At 36.3% G+C, this 25,054-nt stretch overlaps 1 protein-coding gene across 3 annotated transcripts in view; it reads left to right on the top strand.

Annotated features, from left to right (window-relative positions):
* Nucleotides 1-25,054, top strand: part of Dmd (dystrophin) — a 2,436,643-nt gene that overhangs the window by 2,000,981 nt on the left and 410,608 nt on the right. For all 3 annotated transcript variants that reach the window (XM_085838134.1, XM_085838135.1, XM_029473188.1), the window contains exons 58-59: nucleotides 21,247-21,367; nucleotides 21,987-22,255. In XM_085838134.1, the coding sequence (XP_085694260.1) occupies nucleotides 21,247-21,367; nucleotides 21,987-22,255 (390 nt within the window). The remainder of the gene's footprint in view (nucleotides 1-21,246; nucleotides 21,368-21,986; nucleotides 22,256-25,054) is intronic.

Here is a 25,054-nt window from a genome sequence, read left to right as displayed (position 1 = left end):
CAGGCTTTCCTTGAATTTGGAGAAATCTTCCTGACTTTACTTAGTGAACACAGAGCTTACAGACATAAATTATCGTGCTTTACCCTGGAACTTTATTTCATATTTTAGTTATTGCAGATGTACTGAGAATGGAACTTTTATCCGGATTTCTTTCTTAGCAAGTTCATTATCAGTATACAGAAATGCTACTGAATTGTATATGTTTATTTTGTTTCCTGATATGTAATAGAAATATTTATTATATCTAAAGGCCTGAGGTGGAGTTTTGGGTATTTTAAAAGTAGTATCTCATCATTTGTACATACAGTTATTTTGACTTCATCCTTTCCAATTTATATCTTTTTGTTTCCTTATTTGCTTTCTTTAACTTATTCCTATAATTACAACTCAAAATGCCATGTTTAATAACATTATTATTGAATAAGAAGTGAGATTGTGGATACCTTTATCTTATTACTTATTTCACATTTAATGTATTGCATATATGTTTATCATATATACTCTTTATATTGATTAGAGTTGTGTATTCTATTTCTACTTTGTTCATAGCTTTTTATATGAAAAAATTTGATTTTATAAAAGGTACTTTCTTTCTTTTTTTTTAGTTTGGTAATGATTATTTTCTTTTTTTATTTATTTTATTTTTTAAATATTTTTTATTACATCTTTTCCTCAATTACATTTCAAATGCTATCCCAAAAGTCCCCCATACCCTCCGCCCCACTTCCCTACCCACCCATTCCCATTTTTTTGGCCCTGGATTTCCCCTGTACTGTGGCATATAAAGTTTGCATGTCCAATGGACCTCTCTTTCCAGTGATGGCCAACTAGGCCATCTTTTGATACATATGCAGCTAGAGTCAAGAGCTCCGGGGTACTGGTTGGTTCATAATGTTCCACCCATAGGGTTTCAGATCCCTTCATTTCCTTGGGTACTTTCTCCAGCTCCTCCATTGGGGACCTTGTGATCCATCCAATAGCTGACTATGAGCATCCACATCTGTGTTTGCCAGGCCCCGGCCTAGTCTCATAAGAGAGAGCTATATCTGGGTCCTTTCAGCAAAATCTTGCTAGTGTATGCAATGGTGTCAGCGTTTGGAAGCTGATTATGGGGTGGATCCCTGGATACAGCAGTCTCTAAATGGTCCATCCTTTCATCACAGCTCCAAACTTTGTCTCTGTAACTCCTTCCATGGGTGTTCTGTTCCCAATTCTAAGGAGGGGCATAGTGTCCACACTTCAGTCTTCATTCTTCTTGAGTTTCATGTGTTTAGTAAATTGTATCTATATCTTGGGTATCCTAAGTTTTGGGCTAATATCCACTTATCAGTGAGTACATATTGTGTGAGTTCCTTTGTGATTGTGTTACCTCACTCAGGATGATGCCCTCCAGGTCCATCCATTTGCCTAGGAATTTCATAAGTTCATTCTTTTTAATAGCTGAGTAGTACTCCATTGTGTAAATGTACCACATTTTCTGTATCCATTCCTCTGTTGAGGGGCATCTGGGTTCTTTCCAGCTTCTGGCTATTATAAATAAGGCTGCTATGAACATAGTGGAGCATGTGTCCTTCTTACCAGTTGGGACATCTTCTGGATATATGCCCAGGAGAGGTATTGCTGGATCCTCCGGTAGTACTATGTCCAATTTTCTAAGGAACTGCCAGACTGATATCCAGAGTGGTTGCATTTCCCTGATGATTAAGGATGTTGAAAGGTATTTTCTATTGCTCCTGAGATTATCTTCTGTCCTTCAATTTATTTATGTGCTATATTACTTTAATGATATGTGTATTTTGTACTATCTTTGCATCCTTTAATGAAATATTTGCATAGTGTTGTGTTTACTTGTACTTTTATATGGTTTTGTTCATATTTTATTGGCATATGTTAATAATTCAAAGTAAGTAATGGGTTTCCTTAGGACAATTTTATGCATATAGACAAAAAAAATGTATAATACTCATACCCCGACTCTTCTCTCATATCATTTCTCCCTATACCCAATATTCCTGTTCTTCCCTAATTACTTCCCATCTGCTATGATCACAACTTTTAAAACATACAGATTTTACTTACAAAATATGTTTCTTCATATATATATATATATATATATATATATATTCCCCATAACTCTGTACACTCTCTTTGTTCCTCCTTCTTTTCACATGTTAGTTCTTCTGTTAATAATACACTCACATACACACTTCTGTTAATAACACACATACACACACATATATAGATATATATGGAAAGAGTAAATATATATATATATGTATATATATGAATTTCTATATCTGTATAAAATCTAGGAAACACAAATGAGAAAACATCCCAGTATTTGTCTTTATGAGCCTTGCTTAATTTATTTAATATGATTTGTCTCCAGTTATAATCATTTCCCTGCAAGTAACGCAACTTCATTCTCCTTTATGGATTAAAAAAAATCTATTATGTGTATTTACCAAATTTTTTAATCAATTTCTTTGTTGTTGATTGCCTAGATTAGTAATATAACTTGGGTTTATGAATAGTATTGAAATAAATATTAATCCCCAGGATTTTTTGTGACATGTTAACTTGGAGTCCTTTGCCTAAATACCCAGGAGAGGTATGGCTATAGTAGATCTACATTTTTTTTTTGATGATGATGCTTTGCCAGGGATGGTTTTTAGATTTATTTGAGAAACATTTACTACAGAACAAATCAAGCCTGCCGAAGCACAATTCCTGAAAGTATGTTTATACAAAGATGAGAGAAAAACAGAGTATATCTAAGTTGAAAAACACACCCCATATGACTTCTATACATACATCTAATTGGGATCTCCCCTTTTATAAAGCATGAACTAGACCCATATATAGAGGCCAGATCATCAAAGACAAGTACACTGGAATATATGTATCACAGCTATGTTTCATCCTCATAATCTTGACTATAGACCATACCTTCTGTGTTGGGATTTCATACTGAATTAATTTTTTCCTGCACATTACTGTCTTAATCCAGGCATTTGTTGTCATCTCTGCAGGTATGGACACTTTTAGAAGATCAGTCAGAGAGAGTAGATCTATTTTCTAATTTAGAAATACTTTATTAACTTTATTAACTCTTTTATAATTTTATGCTGCAATATATCTTGATCATATCTACCCCTCCTACTCTTAGATAGAACCATTCCTCCAGCCCTGCCTTAATTTTGTGTCTTCTTTTTTTTATGGAACAGACTATGTCACAGAAATGTCTTCTTCCTCTAGTTCCTAGAGTCTTTCCACCACCATTCGCCAACCCTTTACGAGATTTATGTGAAACTTCTATAGTATATTTCATAGTAACTGGACTCATTTATAGTCCCACCAGTAGTATATAAATAAGGATTCCCTCTTTTCCATTTCATTGCTAGCATTTGTTTTTGTTTTCTTTTTGATTGTCATTTTTACCGGAGTTAAGATCAGTCTCAATGTGGTGTTGGTTCTCATTTCTCTGGTGGCTAATGAAACTTGCCACATTTTTGTATGTTTATTGGTCATTTGTGTTTCATCCTTTGAGATTATCTCCTCCTTTCATTAGTCTCTTGGTTTAATGAATTGTTTGCTTTCCTTTTGTGCAGTTTTAGTTCTTTGTTTACTCTAGATATCAATCCTCTGTCACTGTATTGCTAACAAATGTCATGTATTGCTAACAAATATTGTCTCCTATTATACAGGATGTTTTTTCACTTAATTGCTTCTTTTGTATGACAATTTTTTTTCTGTTTTTATTTCATTTAATCTTGTTTGTAAATTTCTTGGCGTTATTTCTTGAGTAACAAACATCCTTTTTGTTTTATAAACGCCTTGCCTGTGACTCTATCATTTCCATATAGCATTCATTAAATTTGTTGTCAATTTCCTATGTGTATTTACTATACTTTTTTACATTCACCCCTACCACCTCCTATCTTGCCCTACCTTTCTCATTCCTTCTTTTTTCCAATAGGTCCTGTCACATATATATGCCTGTTTTGTTTCGTGACTCACTGAGCCTAATCTGTGCCATCCAGGTGACCATGAATTTGTAACTAGCCAGGGGTTACATAATGAGAGAAAATGGAACCCTTCTCTCTCAGAATATGTTAGTAGCCTATATTTCAGTAACAAATGGAAAGGAATCCTGAGGCACTCCCTGAACCATGATTGACTGCTGTTAGATTGGATCTTATGGAGGCCCATTGCAACCTATGTCTGTATCTTGAAGTGTGATCCCTATTTCTTTTGTAAATATTTCAATTTCGCATTTAAATTTCACATTCATATTTAATTTTACATGCACTTCTTCAATGAATTTGCAGTTCGTTGTCCTGTTACCTGAGAAGTAGTGATCGATTTTCAGTCTTCTGTTTGTGAATATCTAGTTTCCTAGCAGTGCTTATTGAAAAGGCAATATTTTTCAACATGTATGCTTTGTGTTTTTGTCATAAATCAGGTGGCTCAAGCCACATAGGCAGATATTTCGGTCTTCTAATTCATTGATCTACACATCTGCATATGATCTTAATCCATTGTTGAATTCAGTTTAAAATAATGTTAAGAATCTTTAAACCTGTCCATTGGGGAATTGATCTATTGTACTGCTCCTTTATTTAGTTCCTGTTTACTCTTGGTATCTGTGTCATTCTAGCTTCATTGAATGAGTTCAATAGTTTCCCTTACCTTTCTAGTTTGTGAAACAGTTTGAGGAACATTGATGGTAGCTCTTCTTTAAATGTTTGGTAGTGAATAATTCTTATAGCCTTTCTTTGTTAGGAGACTTATTTCTGCTTTAATATCGATTGTTATTGATATTTTTAAGTTGTTTTGTCTTCTTAGTATAATCAGTAATCTAGTGAGTAAGTATCTTGTTTTATGTAATTTTTAATAAAAATTCAAGGAGCATCATTCAGTTACTTATTTTAGATCTTGTTTTTGATTGTTTGCTTTTCTTTCTTTCTTTTTTTCAATGTAATCACTCGTAAGAATTTTCTTTTTGGAACTGCTTAGAAGTAAGCTGTGTTATTATTCCCATGTGGTTCTGGGAAATTTCAAAATTCCTCCTTGATTTTTTTTTCCTTCAATGAACACTAACAGATGGGCTTTTTTGTTCACCACATGTTTGTGTGATTTTTGTACATTTCTTCCTGATGATTTTGTTTTATTTCACTATTCTTTGGTAAAATGCAGGAATTATTTCAATTATTATATTTTATTATAACTCTCTTTGTGGCCAGAAAAGTGGTTTTATTGTAGAGACAGTTCTTTGGTGTCAGAGAATAATGTATATTCTATATATGTCAGATGGAATATATTTGACTACCTTTTAAGTTTGTTTGCTTTCAGTATTATTTTTTATTAGCTATTTTCTCTCATTTAAATTTCAAATGATATCATGAAAGTCCCCTATACCCTCTCCCCACCCCACCCTGCTCCCCAACACACCCACTCCCTCTTCCTGGCCCTGGTATTCCCATATACTGGGGCATATAATCTTTGCAAAATCAAGGGTCTCTCCTCCCAATGATGGCTGACTAGGCCATCTTCTGCTACATATGCAGCTAGAGACATGAGCTCTCAGGATACTGGATAGTTCATATTGTTGTTCCTCCTATAGGGTTGCAGACCCCTTCAGGTCCTTGGGTAATTTCTCTAGCTCCTCCATTGGATGTCCTGTGTTCCATCCAATTGATGACTGTGAGCATCCACTTCTGTATTTTCCAGGCACTGGCATAGCCTCACAAGATATATCTATATCATGGTACTGTCAGAAATTATTGCTGGCATATGCAATAGTGTCTGCTTTTGGTGGCTGACTATGGGATAGACTCCCGGGGTGGGGCAGTCTCTGCATGGTCCTTCCTTCCATCTCAGCTCCAAACTTTGTCTCTGTAACTCCCTCCATTAATATTTTGTTCCCCATTCTAAGGGGGAAGAAAGTATCCACACTTTGGTCTTCCTTCTTCTTGAGTTTCATGTGTTTTGCAAATTGTATCTTGGGTATTCTAAGTTTCTGGGCTAATATCCATTTATCAGTGACTGCATATCATGTGAGTTCTTTTGTAATTGGCTTACTTCATTCACTCAGCATGCTATCCTACAGATCCATCCATTTGCCTAAGAATTTCATAAATTTATTATTTTTTAATAGCTAAGTACTAATCCATGTGTAAATGTACCACATTTTCTGTATCAATTCCTCAGTTAAGGGACATCTGGGTTCTTTCCAGCTTCTGGCTATTATAATTAAGGCTGCTATAAACATAGTGGAGTATGTGTCCTTATTACAAATTGGAACATCTTCTGGGTACATGTCCAGGAGAAGTATTGCTGGATCCTCTGGTAGTTCTGTGTCCAGTTTTCTGAGGAACCGCCAGACTGATTTCCAGAGTAGTTATACCAGCTTGTAATTGCACCAGCAATAGAGGAGTGTTCCTCTTTCTGCACATCCTCTCCAGCATCGGTTGTCACATGAATTTTTTATCTTATCCATTCTGACTGGTATGAGGTGAAATCTCATGATTGTTTTGATCTGAATTTCCCTGATAATTGAGGATGTTGAACATTTTTCAGGTGCTTCTCAGCCATTTGGTATTTCTCAGTTGAGAATTATTTCTTTAGCTCAGTACTCCATTTTTAATAGGGTTATTTGATTTTCTAGAGTCCAGCTTCTTGAGTTCTTTGTATATAGTAGATATTAGTCCCCTATTGGATTTAGGATTGGTAAAGATCCTTCCCCAATCAATTGGTGGCCTTTTTGTCTTATTGACAGTGTCTTTTGCCTTACAGAAGTTTTGAATTTTATGACATCCCATTTGTCAATTCTCTATCTTACAGCACAAGCCAATGATGTTGTATTCAGGAATTTTTCCCCTGTGCCCATATCTACAGGGTTTTTCCCCACTTTCTCCTGTATAAGTTTTAGTGTCTTTGGTTTTATGTGGAGTTCCTTGATCCACTTAGACTTGAGCTTTGTACAGACAGATAAGAATGGATAAATTCACATTCTTGATAACCACCAGTTGAGCCAGCACCATTTGTTGAAAATGCTGTTTTTTTCCACTGGATGGTTTTAGCTTCTTTGTCAAAGATCAGGTGACCATAGGTGTGTGGGTTCATTTCTGGGTCTTCAATTCTATTCCATTAATCTACCTGTCTGTCGCTGTACCAGTACCATGTAGTTTTTATCATAATTGTTCTGTAGTACAGCTTAAGGTCATGCATAGTAATTCCACCAGAGGTTCTTTTATTGTTGAGAATATTTTTTTGCTATCCTAGTTTTTTTTTTTATTCCAGATGAATTTGCAAATTGCACTTTTTAACTAGGTGAATAATTGAGTTGGAATTTTGAAGAATATTGCATTGAATCTGTTGCTTTTGGCAAGATAGCTATTTTTACTATATTAATCCTGCCAATCCATGAGCATGGGAGATCTTTCCATCTTCTGAGATTTTCTTCAATTTCTTTCTTCAGAGACTAGAAGTTCTTATCATACAGATCTTTCACTTCCTTAGAGTCACACCGAGGTATTTTATATTATTTGTGACTATTGTGAAGGGTGTTGTTTCCCTAATTTTTGTCGCAGCCTGTTTATCCTTTGTGTAGAGAAAGGCCATTGACTTGTTTGAGTTAATTTTATATCCCCCTACTTCACTAAAGTTGTCAAGTTTCAGAGTTCTCTGGTGGAATTTTTAGGATCACTTATATATACTGTCATATCATGTCCAAATAGTGATATTTTGAATACTTCCTTTCCAATTTGTATCCCTTGACCTCCATTTGTTGTTGAATTGCTCTGACTAGGACTTCAAGTACTATATTGAATAGGTAGGGAGAAAGTGGGCAGCCTTGTCTAGTCCCTGAATTTAGTGGTATTGCCTCCAGCTTCTCTCCATTTACTTTGATGTTGGCTACTGGTTTGCTGTATATTGCTTTTATTATGTTTAGGTATGGGCCTTGAATTCCTGATCTTTCCAAAATTTTTAACATGAATGGGTGTTGGATTTTGTCAAATGCTTTCTCCGCATCTAATGAGATGACCATGTGGTTTTTGTCATTGAGTTTGTTTATATTGTGGATTAAGTTGATGGATTTCCATATATTAAACCATCCCTACATCCCTGGGATGAAGTCTACTTGATCGTGATAGATGATCTTGTTGATGTGTTCTTGGATTCGGTTTGCAAGTATTTTTTTGAGTATTTTTGCATCAATATTCAAGAGGGAAATTGGTCTGAAGTTCACTTTCTTTGTTGGATCTTTATGTGGTTTAGGGATCAGAGTCATTTTGGCTTCATAGAATGAATTGGGTAGAGTACCTTCTGTTTCTATTTTGTGGAATAGTTTGAAGATCTGATAGAACACTACACAAAACCCATCTGGTCCTGGGCTTTTTTTTTTTTTTTTGGTTGGGAGACTATTAATGACCACTTCTATTTCTTTAGGGAAAATGGAAGTGTTTAGATCATTAATCTGATCCTGGTTTAACTTTGGTACCTGGTATCTATCTAGGAAGTTGTCCATTTCCTCCAGGTTTTCTAGTTTTGTTGAGTATAGCCTTTTGTAGTAGGATCTGATGATGTTTTGGATTTCCTCAAGTTCTGTTGTTATGTCTCCCTTTTCATTTCTGATTTTGTTAATTAGGATACCGTCCCTCTGCCCTCTAGTTACTCTCGATAAGGGGTTATCTATCTTGTTGATTTTCTCAAAGAACCAACTCCTGGTTTGGTTGATTCTTTGTATAGTTCTTTTTGTTTCCACTTGGTTGATTACTGCCCTAAGTTTGATTATTTCCTGCTGTCTTCTCCTCTTGGGTGAATTTGCTTCCTTTTGTTTTAGAACTTTCAGGTGTGCTGTCAAGCTGTTAGTGTATGCTCTCTCTAGTTTCTTTTTGGAGGCACTCAGAGCTATGAGTTTTCCTCTTAGGAATGCTTTCATTGTGTCTCATAAGTTTGGGTACGCTGTGGCTTCATTTTCATTAAATTCTAAAGTCTTTAATTTCTTTCTTTATTTCTTCCTTGACCAAGTTATCATTGAGTAGAGTGTTCTTCAACTTCCACGTGAATGTTGGCTTTCTATTATTTATGTTGTTTTTGAAGATCAGCCTTAGTCCATGTTGATCTGATAGGATGCATGGGATAATATCAATATTTTTGTATCTTTTGAGGCCTGTTTTGTGACCAATTATATGGTCAGTTTTGGAGACAGTACCATAAGGTGCTGTGAAAAAGGTATATCCTTTTGTTTTAATATATAATGTTCTGTAGATATTTGTTAAGTCCATTTGTTTTAAAACTTCTGTTCATTTCAATGTGTCTGTTTAGTTTCTGTTTCCAGGATCTGTCCATTGATGAGAGTGGGGTGTTGAAGTCTTCCACTATTATTGTGTGAGGTGCAATTTTTATCTCTCTTTATTTAATTAGCTATTTTCTTTATTTACATTTCAAATGCTATCCCGAAAGTTCCCTATACCCTCCCCCCTGCCCTGCTCCCCTAACCACCCACTCCCACTTCTTGGCCCTGGCATTGACCCTGTACTGGGGCATATAAAGTTTGCAGGACCAAGGGGCCTCTCTTCCCAATGATGGCCGACAAGGCCATCTTCTGCTACATATGCATCTAGAGACATGAGCTCTGGGGCAACAATATGAGGTACATGTTTACTTTGAGCTTTACTAAAGTTTCCTTACTGAATGTAGATGCCCTTGCATTTGGAGCATAGATATTCAGAATTGAGGGTTCATCTTGGAAGACTTTACCTTTGATGAGTATGAAGTGCCTCTCCTTGTCTGTTTTGATAACTTTGGGTTGGAAGTTGATTTTATTAGATATTAGAATGGCTACTCCACCTTGTTTCTTCCGACTGTTTGCTTGGAAAATTGTTTTCCAGACATTTCCTCTGAGGTAGTGTCTGTCTTTGTCCCTGAGGTGTGTTTTCTTTATGCAGCATAATGTTAGGTCCTGTTTATGTAGCCAGTCTGTTAGTCTATGACATTTTATTGGGGAATTGAGTCCATTGATATTAAGAGATATTAAGGAAAAGAAATTGTTGCTTCCTGTTATTTTTGTTGTTGGAGTTGTTAGAGTTCTTGCAGATATCTTCCTTTAGGTTTGTTGAAGGATGACTTCCTTGCTTTTTCTAGGATATAGTTTCCATCTTTGTGTTGCTGTTTTCCATTTATTATGATTTGAAGGGCTGGATTCGTGGAAAAATATTGTGTGAATTTGGTTTTGTCATGGAATACCTTGGTTTCTCCATCTTTGGTAATTGAGAGTTTTACTGGGTAGAGCTGCCTGGGCTGGCATTTTTGTTCTCTTAGTGTCTGTATAACATCTGTCCAGGATCTTTTGGCTTTCATAGTCTCTGGTGAGAAGTCTGGTGTAATTCTGATAGGTCTTCCTTTACATGTTACTTGACCTTTTTCCCTTACTGCTTTCAATATTCTATCTTTATTTAGTGCATTTGTTTTTCTGATTATTATGTGTCGGAAGGAATTTCTTTTCTGGTCCAGTCTATTTGGAGTTCTGTAGACTTCTTATATATTCGTGGGCATCTCTTTCTTTAGGTTAGGGAAGTTTTTTTCTATAATTTTGTTGAAGATACTTACTGGCCCTTTAAGTTGAATATCTTCATTCTCATCTATACCTGTTATCATTAGGTTTGGTCTTCTCATTATGCCCTGGATTTCCTGTATGTTTTGAGTTAGGGTCGTTTTACTTTTTCATTTTCTTTGATTGTTGTGTCCATGTTTTCTATGGAATCTTATGCACCTGAGATTCTCTCTTTCATCTCTTGTATTCTGTTGCTGATCCTCGCATCTATGGTTCCTGATTTCTTTCCTAGCATTTCTATCTCCAGAGTTGTCTCCCCTTGGGTTCTTGTTTGTTTGTTTGTTTTTGTTTTTTTTTTGTTGTTGTTGTTGTTTTTTCTACTTCCATCTATAGATCTTGGATGGTTTTGTTCAATTCCATCACCTGTTTGGTTGTGTTTACCTGTATTTCTTTAAGGGATTTTGCGTTTAAGTTTTTCTACCTGTTTAGCAGTGTATTCCTGTATTTCTTTAAGTGAGTATTTAATGCCCTTCTTGAAATCCTCTACCAGCATCATGAGATATGATTTTAAATCTGAATCCTGCTTTTTGGGTGTGTTGGGGTATCCAGGCCTCATTGTGGTGGGCATGTTGGGTTCTGATAATGCCAAGTGGTCTTGGTTTCTGTTAGTAAGATTCTTACATTTGCCTTTCGCCATCTGGTAATCTCTGGTGTTAGATGCTCTTGCTCTCTCTGGCTGGAGCTTGTTCCTCCTTTGATTATGTTAGCCTCTGTCAGCACTCCTGGGAGTCCAATTCTCTCCTGAGTCCCAGTAGTCAGAGCACTCTCTGCAGGCAAGCTCTTCTCTTGCAGCGAAGGTGCACAGAGGTCTGGAGCTCAGACCCACCTCTTGGCTGAAGATGAAGGCCCAAAGGGACCCTGTTCAAGAAGCTCTGTTACTTCTGTGGCCCACGTGCTGTCCTATGTGGACTGGTTTCTGAGAGAGCAGGGATACAAGATGTCGCTCTCACCTGAGTCCTGGGGTCAGAACCCTCTCTAGATGCTGACTCTCCTCTAGTGGGGAAGGTGCCCAGAGTTCTGGCTGTCAGCTCTGCCTCCTGGCTGAGGATGAATGCCTGAAGGGACCCTGTCCAAGAAGCTCTGTTGCTTCTGTGGCCAGCATGCTGTCCTGTGCGGGCTGGTCTCTGAGAGACCTGGGATACAAGACAGTGCTCTCACCTGAATCCTGGACTCAAAGAGCTCTCTCTAGAGGCCAACGCTCCTCATTGATCCTAAGATCCTGGGTGTGCTAGGGCACCTGCAGCATGGAGAGTCCTCTAGGGACCTTGGGACCCTCAGCTGAGTTTGCGCCCAAGGTGGCACAGGGCTGGCGCTGACTGGAGGAACCCTAGCTTTTGGTCTGGCATGTTTCCTGTGTCCCTGTTCCTGCTCTGGGTTGTTTTGGAACAGATGTTGCATTCCACTCACCAGTGATCCCAAGATCCTGGGTGTGCTAAGGGCGCCTGTGAAGTGGAATGTCCTCTGTGGGAACCTTGGGACCATTTGCCAAGTTTGCGCCCATGGTTGCTTTCAGTATTATTTGGATTAATTTTTTCTGTTGATTTTTAGTTTAGGTGAAATATGTGAATGAGGTTTTTTAATGCATATTATTCATTTATTTATGTATTTTTTGCAGTAGCGCATATATTTTATTTTACTTTGCAAAATGTAATGGAGAATGATAAAGGTATATTTTCTTCTTTTTTTTAATTACTCACTCTTAGTTTACCATGATTTGCCAGGTCCTTTATAAGTCATTAGTGTTTACTTTTTGAGGTAGATGCTGAAATTTCAATTTTCTCTCATTAAAATGAAGAATCTTTTCATTTTTAATTATATGCACTTATTTCTCTTGAATTCAGTGACACAAGGATGTTAAAGAATTACCTTTAATATAAATATAAGCAGTGAATTAATCTGGCGGTTGTATTTCTCTACCTTATGCTAGTCACCAATAACCACACAGATAAACCAAGGTTTATTTAAAACTGCACCTCAAAATCTGAGCATTTAAATCATCTACATTAGCCTTCTATGGTAATCTGTCTACCTCCTTACCCCATCCCATGATATTTGCATATTTTTATTGATCTGGCTCTTTGGGCTTCAGGTCTGTTTCCATGCTCTCTCTTCCCTGACTCCTAGCTTATGGCTCCAAATCCTCCATCCTCCCTGTTGATCTCATTCCATCTCTCTTTCTTTTGGTTGGGGGATGTCCCATGCTATTCTCTATTCTACCCAGCCTTTGTCAGCAGTTATTGACCAGGCAGAGAATAAATGGGGAGCAATGTTTACACAAACTTAAGACAGGAGATTCTTGGTATAAGCATTAAAATGCCATGTCCTGATTGAAACATGATTTGAGGGAAAAGAAATCAGCATTTGAATAATAAAAGGTAAACTTTACACAGTTTATAAAAACATTATGCCTACACAACAGATATTGATATCTACCTTAGAACAATGGCACATAATTGGTGCTCAACTTTTGTTACATGAATAAATGAAAGGAAGCGTAATCATGTAACAATGTATAAAATAACATTACAACTTATAGGTTGTCCACATAACATATAACTATCAATTTTGTCAGTCTAATTTTCTAGAACCAACTACTTCTTTCTTTTTGCATATTTTTACCCACATTGTATTTAATCTAAGTCTTCTTGAATTGTAGAGATACAAACAATTAATCCTGTCTTCTATCCACTTTCTTAATGTCGAAAAGTGGTGTGAAAATTAAAGTTATTTCTTTGTCATGCCAGAAACTCCTGTCTTTTCTTTCTATTCATTTTAATCCCCCGTGACTCACATTTAAGAAATGAAGTTGTGAAGCTGTGTTATAACAACTCAAGTGACAACCCAATGTTCTTTCATAATTGATATAATCATTAACATTGAATTTTTCTCTCTGCTTTTAACAATGGAATTGTACCATTGCATAGTGCTTCAGAGTTTTTTTCAGTTTGTAGAAACTTTAAGCCCATACTCTTATTTTATAGACCTCAGTATAACATTTATTACAAGTTTCTTCTATCCGATCTGAATTGGGCCTAATTACTTATACTGTGTCTATTCCCTTTCCTAGTTTTCCAGGGTCTATTACATTTTCCTGGTATAGTCCTGTTTTTCAGTTTACAAGCTTGTTCAGCATCTTGGTGCACATAGGCACTCTCAAGCCCTCCATTCAGAAACTCAAAAGTCTGAGGCAGGAGGATCAATGATTCAAAATTATTCTGGGTTACATAATAAAACTCTAACTCAAAGACAAGTACCAAAAAAAAAACCATACAGAAACAACATTAAAGGTTTGGCATCTAGAAAAAACTTAGTATAAAAAATATATAGTTAGCTTATTACTAGCTTTAATCTTATTCAAGTCACTCTTCTTAAAATGCCTTTTCCATCTGCTTGTTGTCTTTTTAATTGCTTTCATTGCTTCCTCTTTTTTAATTTTCTTTTACTTCCTCTTTTTTTGCCTTAGGAAAGAAAGATATTATATAACTAATTCCCACTTCCTCTTCTACCCCTTTCTCAACTAAATGTCTGTCTCAGGCTATCAAACAGTCCAATGAACACGCCTTATTGCAAATCTGTCTTTGCCTCTGTGAATAACCTTCTTCCTTTTGAAATACTCATCAGTACTTCTAAACTCCTTATATATGCATTCTCATGATATTCCATTTTCCTTTCTGCTCTTTAAATACTAATATGTAGGCATTCAATATATTTTAGGTCAGCGAGAAAATGATGCTTAATTTTTTTCCTACTGACACTACATTTTACTGCCCAAAAGAAGTCTACATCTTCAAGATGTCCCACATACAAGATGTCAACCTTCATCTTAGTATGATTGTAATATTAGGCTTTACTACTTTTATGTTTAATATACACATGAGGTATTCTGGACCCAAAGCAGGTTTTTTTATTGACTTACCATAAATAGTCCTATCTCCTTCTCCTTCATTCATAATGACATCCCCTAGGGCAACATGGTAAATGGTGGTTAAAAAAAATTAAAAAAAAAAAAAAACTTTCCATGTGAGTACTTAGTTGCTCTATAAGCAAGAGACCAAAGATTATAAAGGAGGAGCCAGCTGTCCTCATCTTCAAACGAATCTCCTTGGAAACATAATAGGCCTGAGTCTAACTTTAATTTTCAAGGAGTTAGCTCAATGCCCCACATGCCTCTGTTTTTATAGCCCAGATTTTTTTTTCTGAGTCTGGGCTTCATATGTTGTAATTATAAGCACCTAGAGATCTGGGTTTTGTCTTTACTTGTTTCTTTTTTTTTTTTTTTTTTTCTGACACTGGAAATTTAGTCTAGCAGTATCCCAACTAAAGCCTTAACCATTTGTCCTTGGATCAGAGAAATCTGAGAAATTAACCAGACAGATGGTACACATCTCATTTGCGCGGGATGGGAAAGTTCTCAGCAGGCTAGAACTATTAGAGGTACATTGAGTAGTCCAAGAAATTTATTTCCTCACCCTTAGTTAAATTGTATCCAGAATTCACTCATCTACTCAACGTAAAAACCATGAGTACTTCTTGCTCCTTCTGCATAGCTGCACTGTCTAAACACTTTCCTACTGTGTCTGTCTTTTTCTTGTTGTACTCTGGCTCTGGGTTGCATCCTCACAATCTTACATAAAGTTATTCTTCTAGTTGTCTCCAGTTAGTTTTCTTTCAAATCTTTTTTTCGCCCTTCTCAGGTTGATGTTCTATAAAGGAGCTGTCATCTTATCTATGGAAATACATTCTAAGACTCCCCCATGAATAACCCAAACTATATATATTGTGTTATTTCTTATACATGCCCAACTATATAAGTTATACATTATCCACAGAAAGATAACTTACTCTAGATTATAGCAACTTCTGCATATATTTTTCAATTTCCTTATGAAGATGAGCATCTTCAGAGATGGAGAGATGGTTTAATACTTATAAGGACTTTACACTCTTGTAGTATAATCAGGTTTGATTCCTAGTCCTGCAGAACCACCTATAATTTGAATTACAGGGGATCTAATACCTTCTTCTAGCTTCCACGGCTACCTGCACTTATGTGGCACTCAATGCACACTAAGACCCATATGAATACATGTAAAAATTAAAGATAAGAAATTTCACCATTTCGCTTGAAGGAAGTGCTTTATAGTTTTTCTTTGAATTATCTAAATTGTTAGCATTATATCTCCTATTCTTTGGAGCTTATAGGATATTTGAATTCAAGCACTGTGGTATCATGATTTTCAATCACAATTTATTTTATTTTTTATTAAATATTTTCTTCATTTACATTTCAAATGATTTCCCCTTTCCTAGTTTCCTCTCTGAAAATCCCCTATACTCTCCCCCCTTCCCCTGCTCCCCAGCCCACCCACTCCTGCTTCCTGGCCCTGACATTCCAGTATACTGGAGCATATAATCTTCACAAGACCAAGGTCCTCTCCTCCCATTGATGGCTGACTAGGCCATCCTCTGCTACATATGCAGCTAGAGACATGAGCTCTGGGGATACTGGTTAGTTCATATTGTTGTCCCTCCTATAGGGTTGCAGACTCCTTCAGCTCCTTGGGTACTTTCTCTAGCTCCTTCATAGGGGACCCTGTGTTCCATCCAATAGAAGACTGTGAGAATCCACTTTTGTATTTACCAGGCATTGGCCTCACAATTTATTTTGTAATTTTCCATTGTGGTCAGCACAGATAACCAAAAATAATTAAACATGTGGAATATGCAGCTGTAAATAAGGGAAAACCACTGTCTTCATTTCCTATATATTTTTGTTCACTTTTTTTTTTCATTTGCTTGTTTTGGGGGAGAGATCTCATGTAACCAAAACTGGCTCTGCTACAGAGGATGATCATGAACATAATCCTCCTGCCTCTATCAGCTGAGTGTTGAAATTAACAGACGTGTGCCAACATGAGTGACAATTTACTATTGGCAATCAAACCTAGGACTTCATGCACACATTTTGTCAATAGTGCCATATCCCTAGTCATGAGAGTTATCTTTTTTTCTTCCTTCATTCATAGATATAACATGCTTAGTCTATGTAATGTTACTTGCATTTTCAAGACTGACCCGTTGATATAGGATAACAAATTGGTATGTTTTTCCCTTACAGAAGACTATTTCTTCTATGCTAGGCATTCCATTGTATAGTTCTTTATGTAGGGATGAAACCTCTTGATCTTTTCCACTCACATGCTTTGATATCCATCTGCATCATCCTTGGTCAGTTCACATTAGGGCAGTAATATTGGTGAAAATTTTATGGCTGTAGCTACTGACATTACTAGGAGATAAAATCTCCCTGCAAACTCCCTGAGCCTCTCTCTACCTCTTAGTATCTTTCTGCCCCTCTCTACAATGTTCTCTGAAACTTAGCAGTATGAGTTGTTTTTGTAGAAGTAGCCATTGGAACTGTGCTCTACAACTCTGCATTTTGATTTGTTGTGGTTTTCTGCTTCCATCCATTGTAAAGAGAGGTTTCCTTGAAAAAGAATAAGGACTAAATTTATTTGTGGGAATGATGATAGCTATTAAGATTATAGTTGGGATTATGCTGTTTTTTTTAATTTATTTTTTATTAGGTATTTTCCTCGTTTACATTTTCAATGCTATCCCAAAAGTCCCCCATACCCACCCCCCCAATCCCCTACCCACCCACTCCCCCTTTTTGGCACTGGGGTTCCCCTGTACTGGGGCATATAAAGTTTGCAAGTCCAATGGGCCTCTCTTTGCAGTGATGGCTGACTAGGCCATCTTTTGATACACATTATGCTGGTTTTGTAAGGTGGTAGGTTTAAGTTTTCTGTAATCTATGACTTCAATAGCACTGAGTAGTTGGTTACCAGGTAGGATTTCCATCTTGCTTAGTGGGTCTAAAGTGCAAGTAGAGTACTGCCAATTGCCACCAAGTTATATGTGCCATGACTACTCCCTCAAGGTTATCATCTCATTCTGGTCTTTGTTGTGATTCATAGACAGAGCTATAAAGAATTCTTGGTTGCCTCCCTTTATTTTAAGATTGACAGTGTCCTTCTAGTATCATGAGAGCCATTTCTCAGAGAGGAGACTTTCAGATTACTTCCAACTCTGGGTACTATGTGACCTGTATTTGAAGTGCTTTGTGTTTGTAGTATTGAGAACTTACATTTTACCACTCATGATATGCAACCAAGGGCAATATAAATAGCCTGTAATGTTTGGTGATTCTCTTAGACAACCCTGGCCAACAACTCAAAAGATGGCTTCTCATGACTGGTACTGGGGTTTTTGTTAGGTCGTCTTTGGCTCTTGGAAGGAGCAATATATATATGACTTATATCTATTAAATTTTTCAGGTAGTATGGTTCCTTGAAAGTTTCTCAGACAATTTTACTGTCACTTTATCCATGCATCATCCCTTCTGTATTTATCTCCCTCCCCTTCCCTAATTAGAACCTCATCTTTTTTTCTCATTTCCTTTATCGTATTACTTCCACCTTGCCTAAACACAAATGTACCCATGTTACTTACCTGCCTAAATTTTTCAAAAGTTCATAATTATGTACAAATATTGCCTAAGCTTTTCAAAAGTCTGATGCCAAAATTCTGCTTCAAAACCATACTGTATTTCTATATACTAACACTTACTCATGTTAACTCTGGTAACACTCTTTCCTTAATCCTAACTTTCTAGAAGGGCAAGCCTATTTAGAGATAGCTATACATACTATATGGTGTTATGCCATGTCTCTGTATGTACACATTTCTCTTTTTTCAATATCCTCTAACAATTCATCACTGACTAACTCATGTTTATGCTTTAGAACTCAATGTACTTAAAATCCTCTAGAAATCTTTCCCAGGTTGTGTTGAACTGATTTATATTTTTAGCTCTTCCTGATATACTGCAACTTCATAAATAGTAGAGGCACCAATTTAGACTCAACTTTTTTTTCTAGTCTATAGTGTAACTTAGACACAGAAGTTTGGTATAGGGAGCCATTATTCTTTCTATATTTAGCAAAGCCAATATCGTGACTCACTTCAAGTAGACAGACAGATAAAAGATAAAATATGTTTATATTTGTGAAAGTTGGATTATATGAAATACAATACTACAAAAAGTATATCCACATACATATACAGATACAACACATGCATACGTATAGTGGCAGATACACAAACACACATATGTAGAAATCAAATGGAATGTTATAGGTAGAACCAGACTTCTTTGTAAGTAAAGTAAATAATTATCTACCCAGGGTAATTTCAATGGCACATGAATAGTCCATAATATAGAGATTTCTTCTGCATGTACAGGCTGAATCCAAATAGTTTGTTATTTTTATTCAGAAACCTTACCTCTCTCTCCTAAGTCGTAAATAACCTTGACAGATCAATTATTTTATAAACTGGCAAACTCAGGGACCTTTTAAATGGTGAGCACCATTAAGATTTTACCAACAAATATGTTGTAATACACTTCTGAGGTACTTTTGTATCAGAGTGCTGTCTGAAATTTAAAGGAAAGCATCGCTAAATTTCCTAATTATATAAGAGAACTTAAACTCAGTTGATGGCACTGCTAAAATAAGATAGAATTGAAAATAGTTTATAATTAAACCTTAGGGCATAGTAATAATGATTATTATTAATCAGCCATATTATTGCATATGTGATACTTAATATCTTTTATTACCGTGATCATCTAAGATATCATAGAATCTGGGTCAGCAACTATGTTTTATTTTTGAATATTAATTTATGCATTAATGTGTGCCTCACTGGATTATATATTACTTTAGAGTTTTCACTCAAATTCTAAAATGCTTCTTTCATTTTCTTTTATCCTTTCATTCTTTGGTTTTGTTGTATTTGTTGTTTAGGGATATCACAAGGCTAGGATTGAACCCAAGACATCCTGCATTTCATCTTTGGGCGTGTTTCCTCCCTGTGCTAGGCATTTTTCTTTCTTATTTTGGTCCAATATGTTTTTGAAGGCAAAACTGATTAATTGTTCTCCTTTCTTAACATAGATTAAAGATTAAAATTGTCCACCAATCTGACTACTTAACTAAGTGTTCTGAAAGACACCTATTCTAGGTCTATTCATTTATAGAAAGGTATTCAAAATGCCTGTATCCATAATAGTTCCAAAATATCTATTCTTCTCAGAAACGTCACAATATAAAATATTATGGGTACTTTAAAAAAAAATACTGATCATTTATGTGTTTGCTAGGCCCCGGCGTAGTCTCATAAGAGACAGCTATATCAGGGTCCTTTCAGCAAAATCTTGCTAGTGTATGCAATGGTGTCAGCATTTGGAAGCTGATTATGGGATGGATCCCTGGATATGCTAGTATCTAGATGGTACATCCTTTGGTCTCAGCTCCAAACATTGTCTCTGTAACTCCTTCCTTGGGTGTTTTGTTCCCATTTCTAAGAAGGGGCAAAGTGTCCACACTTTGGTCTTCGTTCTTCTTGAGTTTCATGTATTTTACAAATTGTATCTTATATCTTGGGTATTCTAAGTTTCTGGGCTAATATCCACTTATCAGTGAGTACATATCATTTGAGTTCTTTTGTGATTGGGTTACCTCACTCAGGATAATGCCCTCCAGGTCCAACCATTTGCCTAGGAATTTCATGAATTCATTCTTTTTAATAGCTGAGTAGTACTCCATTGTGTAAATATACCACATTTTTTGTATCCATTCTTCTGTTGAGGGGCATCTGGGTTCTTTCCAGCTTCTGGCTATTATAAATAAGGCTGCTATGAACATAGTCAGCTATTGGATGGATCGCAGGGCCCCCAATGGAGGAGCTAGAGAAAATACCCAAGGAGCTAAAGGGATCTGCAACCCTATAGGTGGAACAACATTATGAACTAACCAGTACCCCAGAGCTCTTGACTCTAGCTGCATATGTATCAAAAGATGGCCTAGTCAGCGATCACTGGAAAGAGAGGCCCATTGGACTTGCAAACTTTATATGCCTCAGTACAGGGGAACGCCAGGGCCAAAAAGTGGGAGTGGGTGGGTAGGGGAGTGGGGGGGGGAATTTGGGGATAGCATTGGAAATATAAATGAGGAAAATACCTAATTAAAAAAAAGAAAAAATACTGATCATTTTCAACAGATAAATTTGACAACACTAGTTTACTCAACATCAAACATTTTGACAGAATTATCAGTTGAATTTGTTGTATATTTCAATAAGGTCTAAATTTTTCCACATAGCAGTGAATATTTTCCAGTGTGTACTAGAAGTCATTATTTGGGGAATTTTTAAATCTTCATTAACCAGGGTAGAATTTTACAATATATCCTTTGTGATTTTTATCTGTATATCTTCTACTCAGGTCATATAAACAAAATGAACTTATCTTAATATTAAGACACCACCTGTCTTGAAAGCTCCCTGGCTTTCCCCAGACAAAATTTGCAAACCCTGTGGTGTGCTCATTAACATTGAGACCCCGGTAGCCTTTCTTATCATTTTATGACTTCCAGTTTATAAATAAAGGAGAGAGAAATTGACTGGGGAGTTACATAAACAAGTGCTGAGCACCCAGGATTAATTTTGAGGAGCATTCCACAAGCCAAATAAGCATTTCTTTTCATCTCATTTCACAGGCCTTCAAGAGGGAATTGAAAACTAAAGAACCTGTAATCATGAGTACTCTGGAGACTGTGAGAATATTTCTGACAGAGCAGCCTTTGGAAGGACTAGAGAAACTCTACCAGGAGCCCAGAGGTAATTGAATGTGGAACTGTAATAACATATTGATAGAAGGCTCAGTGATGAGAGCACAGCCATCCATGCTTGCTGCCAGAGTCTGTATAGCACTCACACTTCAGGGTTAAACAGAATCAATTCAAATTAAATGTAGGTGTTGAAAAAGAATAGAGAATCACAAACCACCATGCACAATTCTGTTTTCAGTCATAAATAATGCAATCAATGATCAGGTATTTGAATATTTAGAAAATCATAAGCAAAAGAGCTTATCTGTGATAAGAAACTCTATTGTTACAAAGACTGCAAGCTAATTTTCCGTTTAAGCTGACTGAAATAAATTGGAACTGTTCAGCACATGCTAACATTTTTCTCTCTGAAAGCTTAAATGAATCTTGATTTACCTGATTGACAGAAAGTAGAACAGATTCACTAAGGAAGACAGACAGTTTAGCTGGGCTTGACTATATCAAAATTTATGCCAAAGTGTAAAAGAACCATTAATCAGTAAGTTGGCCTCTTGTTAATCTATATTCCTTTCCTTTCTTCTGGTCTGACCTTTTCAACCATGTTTTTTTTTTTTTTTTTTTTAACAAAAATGGATGTGGCCTTAAACCTTGTCATATTGCCAATTTAGAACTGCCTCCTGAAGAAAGAGCTCAGAATGTCACTCGGCTCCTACGAAAGCAGGCTGAAGAGGTCAATGCTGAATGGGACAAATTGAACCTGCACTCAGCTGATTGGCAGAGAAAAATAGATGAAGCTCTTGAAAGACTCCAGGAACTTCAGGAAGCTGCCGATGAACTGGACCTCAAGTTGCGCCAAGCTGAGGTGATCAAGGGATCCTGGCAGCCAGTGGGGGATCTCCTCATTGACTCTCTGCAAGATCACCTTGAAAAAGTCAAGGTACTGTGTGCTTTGTTTTGTTCCACAATACTTTGAGAGATCCCAAAAGAGTACTCATCTATGTGTGCTCAGTGTTATCATCACACAAAGTTAAATTATAGGGCCTATAAGCCTTAGAAAGAAAGCCTTTTTTTTTTTTTTTTTGCCTCATTTGAAAATCTTTCACCCAGGGTTTCCTCCAAGAAAAGTCAGTGATGTAATCATTTGTCTTTCTCCAGTGATTAAAAAAAATGAAATATTAAGGAGTCTCATTAGCGTGGTAGGTAGTACCTCAGGCCCATAAGATGAAATATTAAAAAGTTACATGAAAAGTAATTTTGATTTTTGCCATTAGGAAATTAATTTATCATAAATAGATAGGTTTTACAGGATTGGTTTGTTGTTTTTTATGGAATTTCTGATTGGTGTGTGTGTGTGTGTGTGTGTGTGTGTGTGTGTGTGTGTGTGCACTTACTATTAGAACAGAATAAAAATATACTTGCCCAATTTGCAACTTTATTCTTAGTAATAATACAGCTAATCTGAAACAAAACAGTGCATTCTCCAGGACTTTTGCTAATTGAAGGGAATTACTTGTAGTAGCTTTACAGTCAGCATTATGTCCTTTTACATTTTCATGTTTTGTATGCCATTCCCCCTTTTCAACCACTGTCATTTTAAAGATTCCTATTAATTTTTACTTATATAGATGACCTACTCACATCCATTAACCAGTCAATGTGTGTGGCATATTATCGACACTGCCTTTAAATATTGAATAAATGAATTAATAATTCTATTATCTACATTTCTGCATCATCCTGACTTTTCCCATTTTAAGATAAAACTCCTTACAAGATATAACGAAGTCTATCTAGTTAGGATAGCTATCTCTCTTCTCCCTATCCCTGGCTTTACTACTCTGTTTTAATGACTCACATGCAGACAAGCCAGCATCTTTATCCTATGCTAACACCAATGGTTCATATTTTCTCATAACTGCCTGCCATTTATTTTCCATCCATCTGAATGATCATACTTTGTATGTCTGATCAATTCTTACTGAACCTTCAAAGCCCAAAGCACATATAATTTATTTATGTAGTCTTCCATAAACATCTACAATGCTCTCAACTTCTACCTAGGGAGTTTCTTTTATTGACACCAAATCTGATACCCCAAAGCTTTGGTAGTGATAGTCTACCAAATTAAATTTATTAATTAAAATTGATTATTAAACGTAGAAGCATCTTTAAAGCCACCATTTCCGTGTTATATTTAACTTACCAGTATTAGCCTTTGTGTTCCTCGTGCTGTAGAGGATTCTCAAGTAGTGGCCAAGTCAGCTAGCTACTTTGAAGACCATTTAATATACACATGCCATCTCAGATCCCTAAGGATGCTTTCAGAAAACTGTCCTCCATTCTCCATTTCTCCTTTTAGGTTTTATAGCTCCATTAGTTTTTTAAAAGTTGTTACTTTGGTCACTACAAATACATGCTTCTGATGGATTTTTCTGATAGTAGTATTTCATTAGCTAATGTGCCCTTTGATTATTGGAAGATGGATAACTCCTAAACTGTATGGAAATGCTAGCCAATCATCTTCATGGTGGTAAATATTATAAATGAAGATGAATAAATACCATGTTCCTATAGGCTATGTGAGTCATTAAGAGAATCCTGGTATCACAAATAAAGCTCCATAAGAATACACACTAGAATAAAAGTTACTTTTCAAATGCCTTTCTGCTTTCAAATTCCATAATTACTGTTGCTTGCTAAGCATTTTTGGGGAATGGGGGGGGTTCGAGACAGGGTTTCTCTATATAGCCCTGGCTGTCCTGGAACTCACTATGTAGACCAGGCTGGCTTCAAACTCAGAAATCCACCTACCACTGCCTCCTGAGTGCCGGGATTAAAGGCATGCGACACCACGGGCGGGTGGATACAGCTGTGACTACTCACTTTACAGGAATAACATAAACAGTTACTGGACTCCATAGGTATTTTATTTTCTTGTAAATGGAAATAAAATAACTGAATCACTAGGTCACCTGCATAGATATGCAAGAGGAACATGTAAAGACTTTCAGAAAGTAGTATAGCTGAAGGAAATATTTACCCTAATGTTTTGTATGTGCTGGGCTACAGCATCAGCCTCGTAAAAAGTGAAAAGAAAGAGAGATTGAAGGAGATGTGGAGGAAGAAGATAAGTATGTAGAGAGATTGATGAGACTGATTTGTTGATTGTGTATTAGTTGGTTCTTTGGCTGATTTATACAGAGTCTCCCTATATTTATCCAGGCTGCCCTTGAACTCTGGAGCTTAAGTGATCCTCCTGCTTCTTTTTTCAAGTAGCTGGGATTGATCTAATAATTTTGAACTCAAGCTCTATGAACAATCTCAAAGTGAAAATGGTTGGGGATCATTTGAGTTTTCTTGCTTTAATCAACCATTGTTTCTCCACGTAGAAAAATGGTACATCCTTCTTGCCCTTAGTTTACTTGATTTTACTGTTTGCTTTTTTTTCCCCTTCCTGGTGGAGTTTGAACTGAGACACTAATATATGCAACCAATACACACATTCAGCCATAACTTTAAACACACCATCGTGTCTACCCCCAATTAAGCTTCCAGGCCTTTATCTTAACATTTCAGAATTTGTTATCTATTTGTATACATTTTGCTTTTGCTTATACAAACTTCTAATGTTACTGGAGAAGTCAAAGGCAGAGCTTCTGTGAGGTTTCCCTATAAAACACGTTTAATGTGATACTTTTTATTACTTCTTGACATTTTAACTGAGTATGATTTCATG

This window comes from Mus caroli, unplaced genomic scaffold (genome assembly GCF_978045245.1).
Source record: "Mus caroli unplaced genomic scaffold, Mus_caroli_1 scaffold_5, whole genome shotgun sequence".
Lineage (NCBI taxonomy): Eukaryota > Metazoa > Chordata > Mammalia > Rodentia > Muridae > Mus > Mus caroli.
This window is presented reverse-complemented; position numbering and strand designations above follow the sequence as displayed.